The sequence below is a fragment of the Panthera tigris genome, chromosome A3 (assembly GCF_018350195.1).
Source record: "Panthera tigris isolate Pti1 chromosome A3, P.tigris_Pti1_mat1.1, whole genome shotgun sequence".
NCBI classification, from domain to species: Eukaryota; Metazoa; Chordata; class Mammalia; order Carnivora; family Felidae; genus Panthera; species Panthera tigris.
The window spans coordinates 58,663,279-58,678,207 of record NC_056662.1 but is presented as its reverse complement, the minus strand read 5'-3'; the positions used below and the strand labels follow the sequence as shown (position 1 = coordinate 58,678,207).

The 14,929-nt window shown below is 44.4% G+C and overlaps 1 protein-coding gene across 1 annotated transcript in view; it reads left to right on the top strand.

Annotated features, from left to right (window-relative positions):
- The window catches only part of NPAS2 (neuronal PAS domain protein 2), a 194,063-nt gene that overhangs the window by 132,845 nt on the left and 46,289 nt on the right, over positions 1–14,929 (top strand). The window contains exons 7-8 of the mRNA XM_042981167.1: positions 4,084–4,175; positions 8,835–8,924. Coding sequence (XP_042837101.1) covers positions 4,084–4,175; positions 8,835–8,924 — 182 coding nt within the window. The remainder of the gene's footprint in view (positions 1–4,083; positions 4,176–8,834; positions 8,925–14,929) is intronic.

The following is a 14,929-nucleotide window of genomic DNA, read 5'->3' as shown; positions in this document are numbered from 1 at the left end:
TAATAATTGTATATACCTATTAAAAATATGACAGTAATGATACATCCTCCTTCTTTTTTTTTCCAAAGCTGCCCAGGGGAGTGTAAAGAGTATGTTAATTGCTTTTGCTAAAAGTCAGGGAAGAACAATCAAGCAGGATTGGAATAAAGTGTTGCAGCAGTATTCGATTGCCCCAATAATTTAATCAGAATGGTTATGTTTCCTAAATAATGATTTAGCTAAGTGAAATAGCAGGTTGGTTTGATTACTGAGATATTTTGCGCAAATTACTCAAACTAGGTCAGTGCCACTGAGAAGCAGGACAGCTGTTAAATAGGACAGCTGGGATCAAGTTCATCAGTGTGACATTTATGCTGGGCTCTGTCTGCTGCAGAATTACAGAATTGTCAAATTGGGATCTGGAAAAGATCAGTCAACAGAAATGCAGCCTCCTAACACCAGGGGCACCCATATCCATCTCACCTTTTTTATAAGACTAAAGACTGGTTTGCACAGCCCCCTTAAATGCAACCAGGATCACCTCAGGATTTTACTTATCCTTTGTGATACTATATTCCAAAAAAAACCCAAAAAATCCATAGTAGATTTTATGGAGGAATTCAGTGGTTGGACCAAAATTTGGATTAAATCAAAAACAAAAACAAACAATAACTTCACTTATAATCCAAATGGACATGAACTCCACAGGCATCTGCAATAGGGTAGAGAATAACATGGTCAGCATTTACTCAGTCCTCACCATGAGCCAGGCAGGCATTGTTGTAAGGACTCTTGTATAGTTATACAAATGAGCTTCATAGCAGCTCCCCTAAGTTAGTATCATTTCACAAATGAGACAGCTGAGGCACAGAGACGTTAGGTCAGTCACCTGAGTCAACCAGCCATGATAATGGGGAATCTATATGAGGCAGTCTGCCTCCAGAGCCCAAGTTTTTAATACTATACCATACTGTTTTTCAACAAGGCATAGTTCATGGGGCTCTTACAGATATTTGTATCATAGCTGTGCTATAGCTGTCCATTAGCACAGCCATTTAGACTACTGGTTCTCAACCTTGGCTGCCCATTAGAATCTCCTGAGGAGCTTTTAAAATACATGTAACCAGGTCTCACCTCAGAGACCAATACATCAGAACATCTAGGGTGGAACCCCAGTGGTGAGCTGGAGCTGGCTCATCCTGGCTTGCAAAAGATGATTATTAAATTTTCAGGAGTTTTGCAAGCTAGTTGACAGCTTAGAATCAGCCACCATGGGAGTATTTACACCACAGAAATGGCAGAGGGCTTTTTTTTTTTATTTGTAGGGATGGAGAGCCTTTTACTAGCACACTACTGGGTAAGGCACAAGCATGTGTATTTTTAAAGCTCCTCAGGTGATTCCAGTGTGCAGCCAGAGTTAAGAACTGTGGATTTAGACATGCTTTCTGCTTTCATGATAAAGCAAGACCACATGATCAGTAAGAAAAGATGATTAGGTCTAGGTAGTCATTATAATTACTTATAATGACTCTTTCCTCAATAATCTTTCAAGCATCCCCATTTTCTCAGCTTGGGAGATAAATCTTGATCCATATGTATTCTCTTTGAAGTAATCCAGATCAAACTGAGAACCTGACCATGTTTCTTTGTAGATAAATTTTGTATCATCAGTATCTGTTTTAAGAGATAAATCCCTAAATTATGTAAATAGCAGTGTATCGCACGGCCTTATCCATGCCCATCTAAATGTTGCTTCTACAGGGCCAGACTGACCTGCATGCTTTCCTTTTCTTGTGTGAATCTCAAGCTGATTTAATGGGATTTTCTTCCAACATCAAATCCTGTTCCTCATTCATGCCCCTTCAATTTGTCTGCCTTAGTGGAGAAGGAATGAGGTTGTGTGAAGAAGCTGCAGAAAAAAGAGAAACACCCTTGTTGGACAGGGTAATGTTAACCCAGCTTAGTAGAGAGTTTTTACCCCATTTCCAAGACTTTGCTTTGACTACATATATCTCAAAGACATACTTCTCCTATTTCATGAATAACAGGAACAATTAGAAGGCGAGCACTCTAGGGCACAACTACAACTTATACTATAGTAGAATTTTGGGGTTTAAATATTAATTGCAATGTTTTCCTGAAAACAAAATGCTTCCAGGTGGTTTTGTTTCCCTTGCTATTTAGAAATTACTTTGACCACACCTCTTTGCTAACCCTGCCCTGTCACCTATAGCTTCTAATATTGGAACCTCAAATGCCAATGGAGACATGATTATAACACTGAACTTTATTTCCCAGTTTAACATTTTTCTATTTGCCTTGAGACATTTTATCTAACATAGACACACACACACACACACACACACACACACACACACACACACACGCATTTTTAATATGCTGTGAATTGATGGGGCACCTGAATGGCTCAGTTGGTTAAGCATCCGACTTCGGCTCAGAGCATGATCTCATGGCTCGTGGGTTCGAGCCCTGTGTCAGGCTCTGTGCTGATAGCTCAGAGCCTGGATCAGATTCTGTGTCTCCCTCTCTCTCTGCCCTTCCCCCACTCATTCTCTCTCTGTCTCGGTCTCTGTCTCTCTCTCAAAAGAAAACATTTTTAAAAGTTAATATGCTGTGAATTGAGCCTTGACTTCTAAGGATTACAATCAAATTGTTGAAATACAAAGTGAATAAAATGGCTGCTCTCAGTATTCTTATGCTGGTGTTTGGAAAGTATCTAAGCCATACTGAATGATCTAAAAGTTACTTACAGAAAAGAAATGGGTCTTTCATTTTCCTTTATTGCTTAAGTTGAATGAACCATTGTCTAAATCAACTTTGGACTCCTGGAAAGACTCTTCTCCTGGACAGTTAATCTACAACTTGATCCTAATGGTCAAAAGAACTTTACAGATGAGTTTATGTCTTAGGGAAAGGGGGAGACCTTTATGGCATTTATTTATTAACATGGCCTTGGTAGATTTCTTTCCTAAGTGGTCAAACTATGGCAACCATTTGAGGAAACGAGAGTTTCACCCTCTCTTCCTTGCCTCGGCTGGCACCCCGGAATGAACACTGGCCCAGAACTGCGTGTAGCACACTGCCTCTGCTTCCCAGGATGCATTTCATCTTGTGCAGCCTCTGGCCACAGTGGCGGAAATAGCTTGTTCATTTAGAATCTTGGAAGAAGAAACCATCTTGGGAGCACCAAGAAAATAATCCCTAAAGAAACCTCGTACTACATAAAGTGGAGCAAATGCTGGTTAAGATGGAGGATAAACTGCAGGAAAAACAAATATATCTGATATGGCATTTGATCTCTCTGTAATAATATTATTAGGAACATTTTAGTAATAAAAAATACACTTTCAAAAATGCAAGAGAACTAGGGTGCATAAGGAGTTTTATGTATTCCAATGACTACTACATTTACAAATGTGAATAACATCTTCAGTACAAGGTAGTCACCATAATAAGAAAATTATAGATAAATCTAGAAAAAGTTTGATAAGAATAAATTCTGGCTGTAAAAGCCACTAAGTAACATATATTTGTCTAACCTTTTGTACTTCAGTACCTGGAAATGCTGAAAACTACACTACATCCTGCATAGACACAGTAGGTCATTTACTACAAGTCTAAGATGTTTCTGGAATTTTGAAAACCCCAGATCTCTAAAGTGTTTTGCTTTGCCTTGACCATAAAGAGGCAGCTGAGGAACTCGTCCTACCATCCCAGTCGCTGTTTCCATTACCTTCATAGGTGACAACTACCTAACCCCCAACTGCTGATGGTGGGCTTTGTCCTGTAGAAATTCAAGGGCTTTGTGCTGCTTGCTACTGGCAGGCACTCCAGCCATGCAGAGGGTAGAGCGCTCTTCTCCTGAACCTCATTAAAAGGGTGTGAAAACATCCAGAGACCTTTTTAAGTCCATTACATCCAAAGTCCCTAGTCCTTAGAAATCAGGGTAACATATTTCTTTATACTGGCTTCTTTACATGACACAGAAGTTTACACAAAAATTACACAGAAATAAGCATGCTTTGTTTGTTAATTCTAATTCCAAGGTGACTTTTAACATAAAAGTTTATGTCTTTTTTTTAGAAGTCTCAGCGCAAACGGAAATCTGTGATATTCAGCAAGACTGGAAGCCTTCATTCCTCAGTAATGAAGAATTCACCCAGCTGATGTTGGAGGTGAAATGCACTTTCAAATTAGCTTCATTGGTTGCAAATCAAAATGTAGCTGCTTGTTCCAGATAAGACCCTGTGCCCAAAGTGAACAACTATTCTTGACTCTGGAAAGAGGTCTTGAAACAGATACCCCTTGGAGCTCTGCATGCTATTGCTTATATTTTGGCTACTGAGTTTGGCAGTAGAAGCAAGAATTCCCAAACTGAATGTGAGTGTGTGCTGGGGCATCCGTGACTGCAAGGAGAACCCCACTCTTGGGCTCCCAGTCAGAGGGACACCCAATCTTGGAGCTGGGAAGGGCAAGGATGCAGGTAGGTAGACAGGGGGGAAGGGGGAGGAAGAATTACGTCTCTGCACTGACTTTTGGCTCAGAGAGCCTCCTCCTTAGAATGCAGTGATTATGTTTCCCTTAGTAGAACACGTTTTGAAAACAAAATTCTTTTCAAGTTAGGCTTTGAACTTGAGTTCTGTTGCATCAACATGGCATGTGGGTGTCAACTGTAAGTGACCCTGTGCCTCCCTGCCCTTTCTGGGCTGAGAAAGATGCTCATGTGTCTTCCTCCAGAAAGTTAGGTGCCCACGCCCATCTCCAGGGTTGTATTTGTGGAAATCTGGCTGATCTGGGCCAGTGGGCTTCTTCAATGTCCTGTGTTTACATTTGGGTGAAACTGCACAGATGAGGATGAGTCGCTACGGAAACGTGTGGCTGGGTGTTCTGACTTCCAAACTGGGGATTAGTCTGGGAGCGCATGGACGTGATAGTGGAGGGAGAGAAGGCTCCAGACCTGGCACGTCTGGGCCCTTGACTTAGAAGAGGCAACAGGGACAAATGAGTTCAGCGAAAGGAAGTTAGGCACTGGCTGCACGTCCGTGGTTCCTGGCAGGGTTTTTGGAGAGTGGCTTCTTTCTGTATCTCCTCTTAGGTGCCTGTACAAGACTGATGTAAACTTTAATTTACATAGATTAACTATGCAGAAAACAGAAAGTACTGGAGTAAGAAAGTGCCAGAACGAAGATGTCCAAATATTATGAAATATAAGCGCATTAATGAACATTTGCATAAAATGAAAGATACTTAAATCTGCATGTGAACTATATTTAAAGAAAATACAGAACTTTCTCCAGAAGCAATGCATTTTAAGTATGTTAAATTTAGACCAGCTTGCGAAATATAATGTTGAATTAATGTATCATTATGCTACTTTACATAAACCATTTTATCTTTTAATTCTTAGGGAACAGTAGTTAAAACGCATAACCCTATAGCACCCAGCCTCTTTTTCAGAATGTGTAGCACAGCCTTCTTTTTTTCCCACTGAGTTTCAAGAAATCAGAAGTGTTTGAGGAAACAAGACTTTTATAAAGTTAAAAATGGATACATATTTGGGCTGAAAGGCAGGACTGAGATTCAGTAGACTGGAATTTCTAGAAAAAGATTTTTAGATTTGTATGTATATTCTTTTAAGATTTTTAAAAATTTTGTTTTGAGAGAGAAAGAGAGAGAGAGCACATGAGCAGGGGAGGGGCAAAGAGAGAAGAGAGGGGCAGAGGATCCTAAGCAGGCTCTGTGCTGACAGCAGAGAGCTCGATGTGGGGCTCAAACCCACCAACTGTGAGATTATCACCTGCACTGAAGTCAGATGCTTAAACGACTGAGCCACCCAGGCTACCCTGTATGTATATTCTTTATGCACTTTCCCCTGCTCCCAGTATAGACTTCTTGAAGTGGATCTAAAGGAATCATGCTAGGTGAGTGAATTAAGCCTGAAATTAAGACTGTACAACAAGCAGGTCTTCTGGACACATTGCAGCTTTGAGGGGTCTGGGAAACCCACCAACTAGTACTTCTGATTGATCTTTGTTTTAGACTTTTATTCCAACCTGTTGCTCCTCAGTAGACACAGACCTGGAGATGAGTAACTATACCTCCAGTATATTCTCCCAGATGGCCTGGGCCCTGGAGTGGCCCCCACAGGATGATGTTGTCACCATTTGCCACTAGGCAATTTCTAACTAGTTTGTGTCTCTTTCTAGCTGCACAGCCCTCTCCTTTTCCAGAGCCGTTTCAGGGAATGTGACGGATTCAGATGCCATGTCTTGATGACCATGAGGTTCCTCTCTCTTTCTGCCCCTCCCCCACTTGCACTCTGAAAGAAAGAAAGAAAGAAAGAAAGAAAGAAAGAAAGAAAGAAAGAAAGAAAGAAAAAGAAAGAAAAGAAAAGAAAAGAAAAGAAAAGGAGGAAGGGAAGGAAAGAAGGGAAAGCTCTTGTTGATTGGCAATTAAGGAATTTGTAGTACTTCTTCTGAATTTTATTCAGAAAAGCTATAGTGATCTTTTCTCACAGCCCAGAGGTTGTCCCAGGGAACACAAGAAGCATCAGACCCAGGAATTGACATAAAGGGGTGTTTTCATGTCTTTCTGGCATGTGGCAGGTATAAAATTTGGGCCATTATGGCGTTTCGGGTGTCCCCGAAGCTGTTATCACAGTCAACTTTACTTTGAGAGGGACGCATGACTTCCCAGTCACAGAGTGTTGAGTCACTCAGGTGGTACTGAGGGGACCTTCTAAAACCACAGCAAGCGTTTTCCAAGCAGTGACTCAGCGCACGTCTTGCGCATTGGATGGGAAACGCCAATAAGCTGATGAAAGTTATCTTCCATCTATAAATACCTTCAGCTCTTTAACACCCACATGCTTTACAAATCCAAGAGGGGCTTGGGCTCACTGTGCAAGAAGATCATTTGTACAGTTTCTATTTTCCCAGTACTCTGCCCCACTTTTTCCTAAAAGGTCCAGCTGACATCCTCAACAGTGGCCCCACCTTGTAAAATTCACCGCCAGGAGGGCTGAAAATATGACTGAAAAAAAAAAAACCAATTAGGAAAAGAAACAAAAGGTACCAGGATGTACCTCTGTGTTCACCATGACCCATAAATTTTATTGGGGTTTTTTTAATCTCGGCCCTATGGACATCTCAGACCTCATCATTCTTTGTTGGGGGGGTGCATCCTGTGCATCGTCGGATGTTTCAAAGCATCCTCAGCCTCTACCCACTAGATGCCAGCAGCACCCACCCCAGTAGTGATGTCTCTGGCACTGCTAGATGTCCCTAATGGGGGCAGGGGGGAGGGGTCGCTTTGCCCCTCATGGAAAAACACTGATATAATCCAGAAGGATGAGGTCCTTAAGAAACATGCTTTAATATAGTTTTCAGTCTTATATCCTGCCATATGTAAGTATAAAATAACACATGACCCTAGTGTGCATTTTCCTGGTGAAGAGAACTCCCTCCCATTTTGGCACAGTGCCTCTTGTGTGCAGTTAGCGGACTGTTTCTGATTCCTGCTGCAGTGCACTTAGCTGCACCCACCTAACAGACAATGCATGCCCTTTTGGCAGTGCAGACCTCCAGTAACACCCGGGAGGAACTAGCTGAATGCATACAAAACGTTTCCAAAACTTTCTAAGCACATATTTCAGTGTGGCTTTTTCCCCCTTTAAAGCAGAAAAATCCTCACATTCAGAGAAGATGTTACTTCAAAGATACTGTCGATAAAGCAACAGTGATAGGTTTACAGTAACTATCCACCTGAGCCTTTTACTCCCTCAGAGATTTGTTTTCTGGTGAGATGGGCTTTGTTTTAATCTTTTCCATCTATTCTGGGCACCTATATAGCCCGTAGCCAAGAGGACCCCATTCAGAATTACATAGTCTGAATTTTAGAAATCACCTTGCAGATCTTATGAAAGCATCATGAGAATCCAGTAAAGAATCTAAAAACAAAGCCGCAAAGGTGTCTGTAAGAAAATGTTGACGGCTGGGGTGCCTGGGTGGCTCAGGTGGTTGAGCCTCCAGCATCGGCTCAGGTTATGATCTTACAGTTTGTGAGTTCAAGCCCTGCTTCGGGCTCACTGCTGTCAGCTCAGAGCCCTCTTTGGATCCTCTGTCCCCCTCTCTCTGCCCCTCCCCCACTTGCGCTTTCTCTGAAAGAAAGAAAGAAAGAAAGAAAGAAAGAAAGAAAGAAAGAAAGAAAGAAAGAAAGAAAAACATTGGCAGCCTCTACCCCTTCTTTCCTATCAGAAGCATCTATAGCAGCATGCCTCACATACAGTAGACACTCAGTAAGTAATGTGAATGTTCTTTACAAACAGTTCCTCCAGGAGGTATTCCTCCTATGGCAATGAATGAAGGCAGAGGTTGACCCTGACTGACAGTTGTTAATGCATCTGTTAGGTCCAGTATCTTCCGGTAAATGTTTCCTGCTGAACTCAAAGCCATATTGACGGTAGAGGGATGGGAACCATACAATATCACTGACATCTTTTAATGGTAATTGAGGTGTTTCTGATTTAGCCCAACGGGATGCTTATCATTAAACACTACTTAGGTAATTTCCATGGCTAAATTTTGTCTCATGATATCAACAGGTAGGATTCCAGGGAGTCCTTTACTGCTTTGGCAAGCACTTTGCCTAGGCTAGACGAATCCGCGTACGTAATCCTCCTGTGCAAGGCTGAAAAGTGCGGCGAGGTTATTTGTGGAAATATTCTAAGAGTTACACCACAAAGTCAGTGTCGTGACAGGGGGTCCTTTGCTTCAGTGACATCCTCCTCCATAAAAGCACGGCTAAGGAGCCTTCCACTGTTGCATTTTCCGCAGGCATTAGACGGCTTCATCATCGCAGTGACCACGGATGGCAGCATCCTCTATGTTTCAGACAGTATCACGCCTCTCCTGGGGCATTTACCGGTAAGTGTCTGCTCTGCTGACCTTTGCCAGTACACATTATCATCTTACCTTGAGAACCATTCAGATCTCAGATCAGGGGTGACGTAGGTATGAGGGGGTCTGTGCGTAAGAAAAGTTAATGGTGTTCTCAGCAAGAACTTCCCTTCTAGAGGAAGGGCAGACGCAGGCATGTGCCATTCTGGAACAAGCGAGGCACCAAGATCTTGGCAAACCCCGACCTGTCAGGGGGACATGGGAGCAGGTCCTCACCCTCTGTGGCCCAGAAACCATGCAGCAGCTGAACCGATGAGAGAGTCCCAGCACAGTTAGCAGATCTTAGAGCCTGTACCGAGGCTGATGGGTGTCCCTCCAAGGGAAAAGCCGACTTCCCGGGTCAAAGCAGAGCTGGTGGAGGAATGTACAACAGATGGATGGTGATGGGGCGTGGTTTGGGGATCACTGAGGACATGTCTGAGATCACAAGTGGGTGATGACACTTAATGGTAGTAAGGGATCTGTGACGGGGGGGATGGAGGGTGGGGGGAGAGTTGAACTATTCTGAGAGGATGTAGTTGGACCAGGGAGGCCTTGGGGAATGAGAAGGGTGTAGGCAGCAGGACAAGCCCTGCTGTCCAGGGGAGCCAGGTGGAGGCTCAGAGTGGGGGTGGGTGCTGCTTGACAAAAACCATCCTAGATGTTCTTCCCTCCCCTTCTTCCTCCTTCTTTTGCTACCTTCTTGCCTCTTTGCCTCTCCTCCTTTCTCCCTCTCCTCCTCCTCTCTGCATAAGTCCTCCTGGAACCCTGCTAACACCCACTCACCAAGCAGCACCTAGCCTGTGGAGGGTCCACCTCTGGGGATCTCTCAAAGGCGTGGGGCCGGCCTTCCACTTCCTGCCACACCATTATTTATTCCTACAGAGTGTGATCTTGAATGACAGCTCTACCAGGAGCATCCCAAATGAGATAAAAACCTCTCTTCTCTCTCCTCCCAACAAGCCCTGCCAGACCACCTAACCCCACCACTCCCCACTCCCCGCACATGGGTGGGTGGGTGGCCAGCAGATGTGATAAGGAGGGTAACTGCTTCCCCTAGTTCCTGTACAAAGGAAATCCTGGGCTAGGAAGACACTGGAGGACCATGGCCGCCTCTCCTTAGCTGCACCTGACAGAGAGCAGTGTGGCCTTGCTCTGTGAGCAACTCTGCTTCCTTGGGGTGATGAGCCCAGCTTTGCTACTGGCCCAGGATTCCACGCTGTCCTGGGTTACATTTGTCCTCGGAAGCCACTCCCCATTGCATCATTTCTGCAAATGACACTGTGTGGAGATCAAAGCCACTGTCCACATTTTTCCTTTGCTTGGTCATTGTGTGACGTAGCCCAGAAAAGGAGTTTTTACCTTGCTAGGCAGATGCCTTTGAATTACCCCATAATCTGTCTAACCTTTGTGTTTTGGCCCACTCCCTGCACCATCTCCAAGTGAATTTGGTCGGGGTGGGGGGTGGCTATCTCCTCTTGATAGCTGTCAGAGAGGCTGGTTCTCATTGAGTCCCAAGGAGACAAAAGCACAGTTTCACCCTGGTTTTATCTGAGGCTAGAATAGTGATGAGGCCAATACGAGGAACACAGAAGTGATCCCACCAAATCAGCCCAGCTTCTTTGGGCTGACCTGAGGTGGCTGAGGAAAAAGAAGTGATGGGTGCTTCTTTGGAGGAGTCTGTGTTTTGTCTTGAAGGGGTGGACTGGGGTCATGACAGGCACCGATTGAAAGCAATGACATGGAGCCTCCTTAATGACCCAGGAATGAGATGTAGGAGCCCAGAGATGTTTGGGCAAATAGGATTTGCTCTGTTCTGCTTTATGCTTTAGTAATTATCTGATGACCCAGTTACTATACATGACAGAGGGGAGTCAGAAAGTAAGTCTGGAATTCTGATTTGAAATTACGGAGCATTTTAGGACCACCTATGTGAATGATTCTGTAACTCTGGAAGGATCAGAAATGATCCTGTCTCTGGCTTATCAATGCTAGAGACTCATATGAATCATGAGCGTCTGTCAATACACAGACCACACCCAGACACACATAGAGTCAGCCCTTAAAATCTCGCCAGGGGAGGTGAGCTCAGGATGGGCAATCCCCAAACTTAACTTCTATTTAACTTATATTATCCAGTTTTTATCCAGAGCATCACCTTCTTCTCTTTTTTTGCTTGCATCTTTGTTCTTGTGGGTGGACAAGGGAGATTAAGGATGGATGCTTCCCAGGTGCCAATCAGTCACCGGCTGGTTCAGCAGAGGAGCCCATCCAAGAATACCTGTATCCCCTCTATTTTACAAAGAAGGAAACCCAAGGTGGCCTGGCCAGTGAGGTGTAGAGCAGGGCCTAGCCCAGACATGACTGCCTGCAGAGCCCAAGCTCATCACCACTCGGCTCCAGTGTATTCCTGATGCCAAGGGTTGGAGTTGTCATTTGGGAATTCTGCTTTTGGTTTAATTCACTTTGAGTCTGACTTAGTTACTACTCAGCATGAGCCGAGGACTTGTCCATAGACAATGCAGCTTTTCGAAAGGCCCACGTGAGATTATTTTCCCTTAAGGGTTTGCAGTTTTGTTGAGAGATTTCACCTATAAAACCATTAGGGACTAATCGGAAAATAGCCAACAAGTATTGAGCACTTACTATGTGCCAGGCACCACTAAGAGTGCCTCCCGTGAGTGAATATGTGTAAAGCACTTTGTACCTGGCACAGAGCTAGAGCTATATCACATTCGCTCTCCTTACCCTTATAATTCTTACAATGACTCTGTGAGATAGGTACTTACCCCAGTTCAAAGATGAAGAAGCTAAGGCACAGAGAGCTTCAGGTTCTATAGCCAGTAAGTGGTGGGGCTGGAATTTGAACTCAGGCATTTTGACTCTAGGATTGGTTGCTTAACCACTACTCAGAATTCTATATAAGACAGAGTAAAGTTCGGTGTACTCTCAGGGTAGGGAGACTGGTTAAGAAGAGAGGATGGAGAACTGAAAGGTAGTGGTCAGTCTTCGTGGGAGAGGTGGCCATTGAGGGAGGGCACGTCCAACAGAGACGCAGTGTGGGCAGGGAGCAGGAGGCTGTGGGCCCCGGCAGCAGGGCCCCATCGGTATCAAAGGCTGGCACACCAGGGGTTAGGTCCCACTATCACTTGCGTGGCCTGGGATTGGAGGCCCATCCATGATTGGGAAGGTTGGGGGACAAAAAGCAGCAAGAATTCCTTTCTATTTTGAGACTGTCAGGTTTATAGTCTCTCTGTCCCCTTCCTACTACCAGAAACTCAGACATGGCAAAAGCTCCCGTGATAGATTTCTGTATAGCAATCTTCTGCTGAAACATGCTAGAACTTTCTCTCCCAACTTGATAGAGAAAAAAAGAAGAAAATAGCTCAAAGAAGAAGATGATGTTAAGACAAAGTCAAAACTTTCCTGTGGTGGCGACACCAGTACATTTCAGTATCTAGAATTAACGAACACAGGTGGTCAAAGAAGAAACATGGGCATGGCAAATGAGTGTGCAGATGGAAGACCAAGGGCTAGAGGGAGCTTCTGAAATGAAAACTTTCCAGGAAAGATCTAAGGGACTCTAAGTCACATGCCTCTGACAGACTTGGGAAAGAATCATATGGCTGAGGCAGAACCAAATGAGAGACTCAAAGTAGGCATAATCTGTGTTTCCTGTTTGGACTTTTGTTTGAGTTTCTAAAAAATCTTCCCAGGTGGTTGTTTTGATTTGTTAATGATTGCAATGTTTGCTGAATGAGGGGGATCATGCTAGGCTCATAAAGCAGAAGTCCTGTCTCTAGCCCTGAGCACAGACCCCATGTGGCTAAGTGTTCACTGGGTGATGGGCTGAGGTCTTAAATGGGGCTGCTACCTCAGGAGCAATTGCAAACAGCTCTGGGAAGTGCCTCAGAAGTGAGAAACATGGGCGTGGACAACACCACTTCCCCAGTGGGAGATAATCTAGGGCATGAGTGATTATAAAGTTGGAGAAATCTACAGACCAAAAATTACTTCTGTGGAATGCTGGTTCTCCTAAGCTCCAGCAAGCAGTGCAAGATCAAAGTGGAATAAGGGAACAAATTCCCGTGGTGAGGGTCACAGCAGGGAGAGGAGGTCATGAATAGGAAAGACAGAGCTCTGGGCTGTGTTACCACACAATGTAGCAGCAAGTCCGTGAAACACCTTCCAGGAAACATCGCTCTGCCCTCCCTTCCCCCTCCACCTGCCCTCACCTGCTGGAAGAACCTACCTGATCCCAGTCACCTGGTCAAAGGTGGCTCTTGGTGGGGGCCAAGCTGGGGGTCCCTCTGTCTAGGAGGGGTGTGGCAGGTGTGGCTACATGCAGCTCAGAGTTGGTCACAGGTTGAAAGAGTCCAGGTCACCAGTTAGATTGTTTTTATTTTAATGTGCCTTTTGATTTTTATAAAGCATACATGCAAAAGTATGTATAAAACATACATTCAGTTTTTAAATTGACGATAAAGTGAGCAGGAACATACAGGTAGCTGTCACTGAGGTGAAGAAACAGAATATAGCCAGGACCGTGGAAGCTCCTGTCTGTTCTTTTCCCATCATACCCCCACCTTCCAGCCAGAGGTGACCATCTTCCTGGCTTTTGAGATCATTGCTTTCTTGTTTTTCTTTGCAGTTCTACCAACTTGTGATCTGTCACTGAACACTGTAATTTAGTACTACCTTTTGTTTAACTTCATGTAGAATAGAGCCATAGGAAATGTACTCCTTTTGCTCAACATGGTTTATGAGATCCATCCATCCCACACTGTTAGTAGTGGCTGTCATGGGTTTATTTTCACTGCTGCCCAGTATTCCACTGGAGGAATGGGCTAAAATTTCTGCATCTGTTCCAGCTTGGAAGTCTTAGAAAGGGCTTTTGTGAACATGCTGCGTGTGTTTCCTGATGGACATCTGCAAGCATCCTATAGGGACTATGTGTAGAATTGCTGGATTATAGAGTAGGTTCGCCCTCACCGCTACTAGGTAACACCAGGTTGCTAACAGTGGTTGCACCCATCAACCCTCCACCCGCAGAGTTGAGTTCCAAGTGCTCCGTGCCACAGAACTTGGATTGTCATGCTTCCTACTGTTTGCCAACCTAATGCATGAGGGCATCTCATGGAGTTTTGATTTGTGTCTCTCCCCCATTGCTAATGAGATGGAGCATCTTTGCATATGTTTGTTAGCCATTTGGATTTCCTCATTTGTGAACACGGTGCTTGTTCAGGTATTTTGCCATTTTCCTACTGGATTGTCTAGTTTGTTTCTTGTAATGATTTGTAAGCATTCTTTCCATGTTCTCAATACTCGTCCTGTGTCAGGGGTCATTTGAATTGCCTCCTACTCACTCTGCCTTAGGGATACAGGTTCGGTGGAACACACAACACCCAATACTGGACACGTGAGCTCAATAGCTGTTTAAGTCACGTATGCTTACAACCTGGAGGGCGAGGACGCACGGCCACACAGGGCCGCGCTCTGGAACAGTGAACCAGCAGGGGCTGTGAGAAGCAGGCTTCCTAGTAACAAGGGGGTGAGGTACTCCCTGATCCCCACAGGAGTGAGACTGGCTTGTTTGAATAATTCCACAGGCTGGCAGGGAACTAAACCCTCTAGTCAGGGATGAGCAGGAACTGTGCCTGTCCCCCTTGATAAGGAGCACTGTTTAGCTAGGGGACCTTATCCATGGAGCCAGAGTGTGAAGGAGAACTTTCAGTTGTGCAAAATCGAGGCCCTCCCAATTTTGCCAGGTGACAAGGCGACAGTTAACAGTGAACCTTAATTTTAGGACTTAACACCATGGTGTGTGTGTTGCAAACATATTCTCTCATTTTGTGGCTTACCTTTCCCTCTCTCGGTTCTTTTCATGAATTGAGATTCTTCATAATTGGTACCTTTTATACCCTAATTAATTCTTCACTACTCTAAGGTCAAAGCCACTTGCAGTGCTGTCTTCTGAAAGCATTACTGTTTGG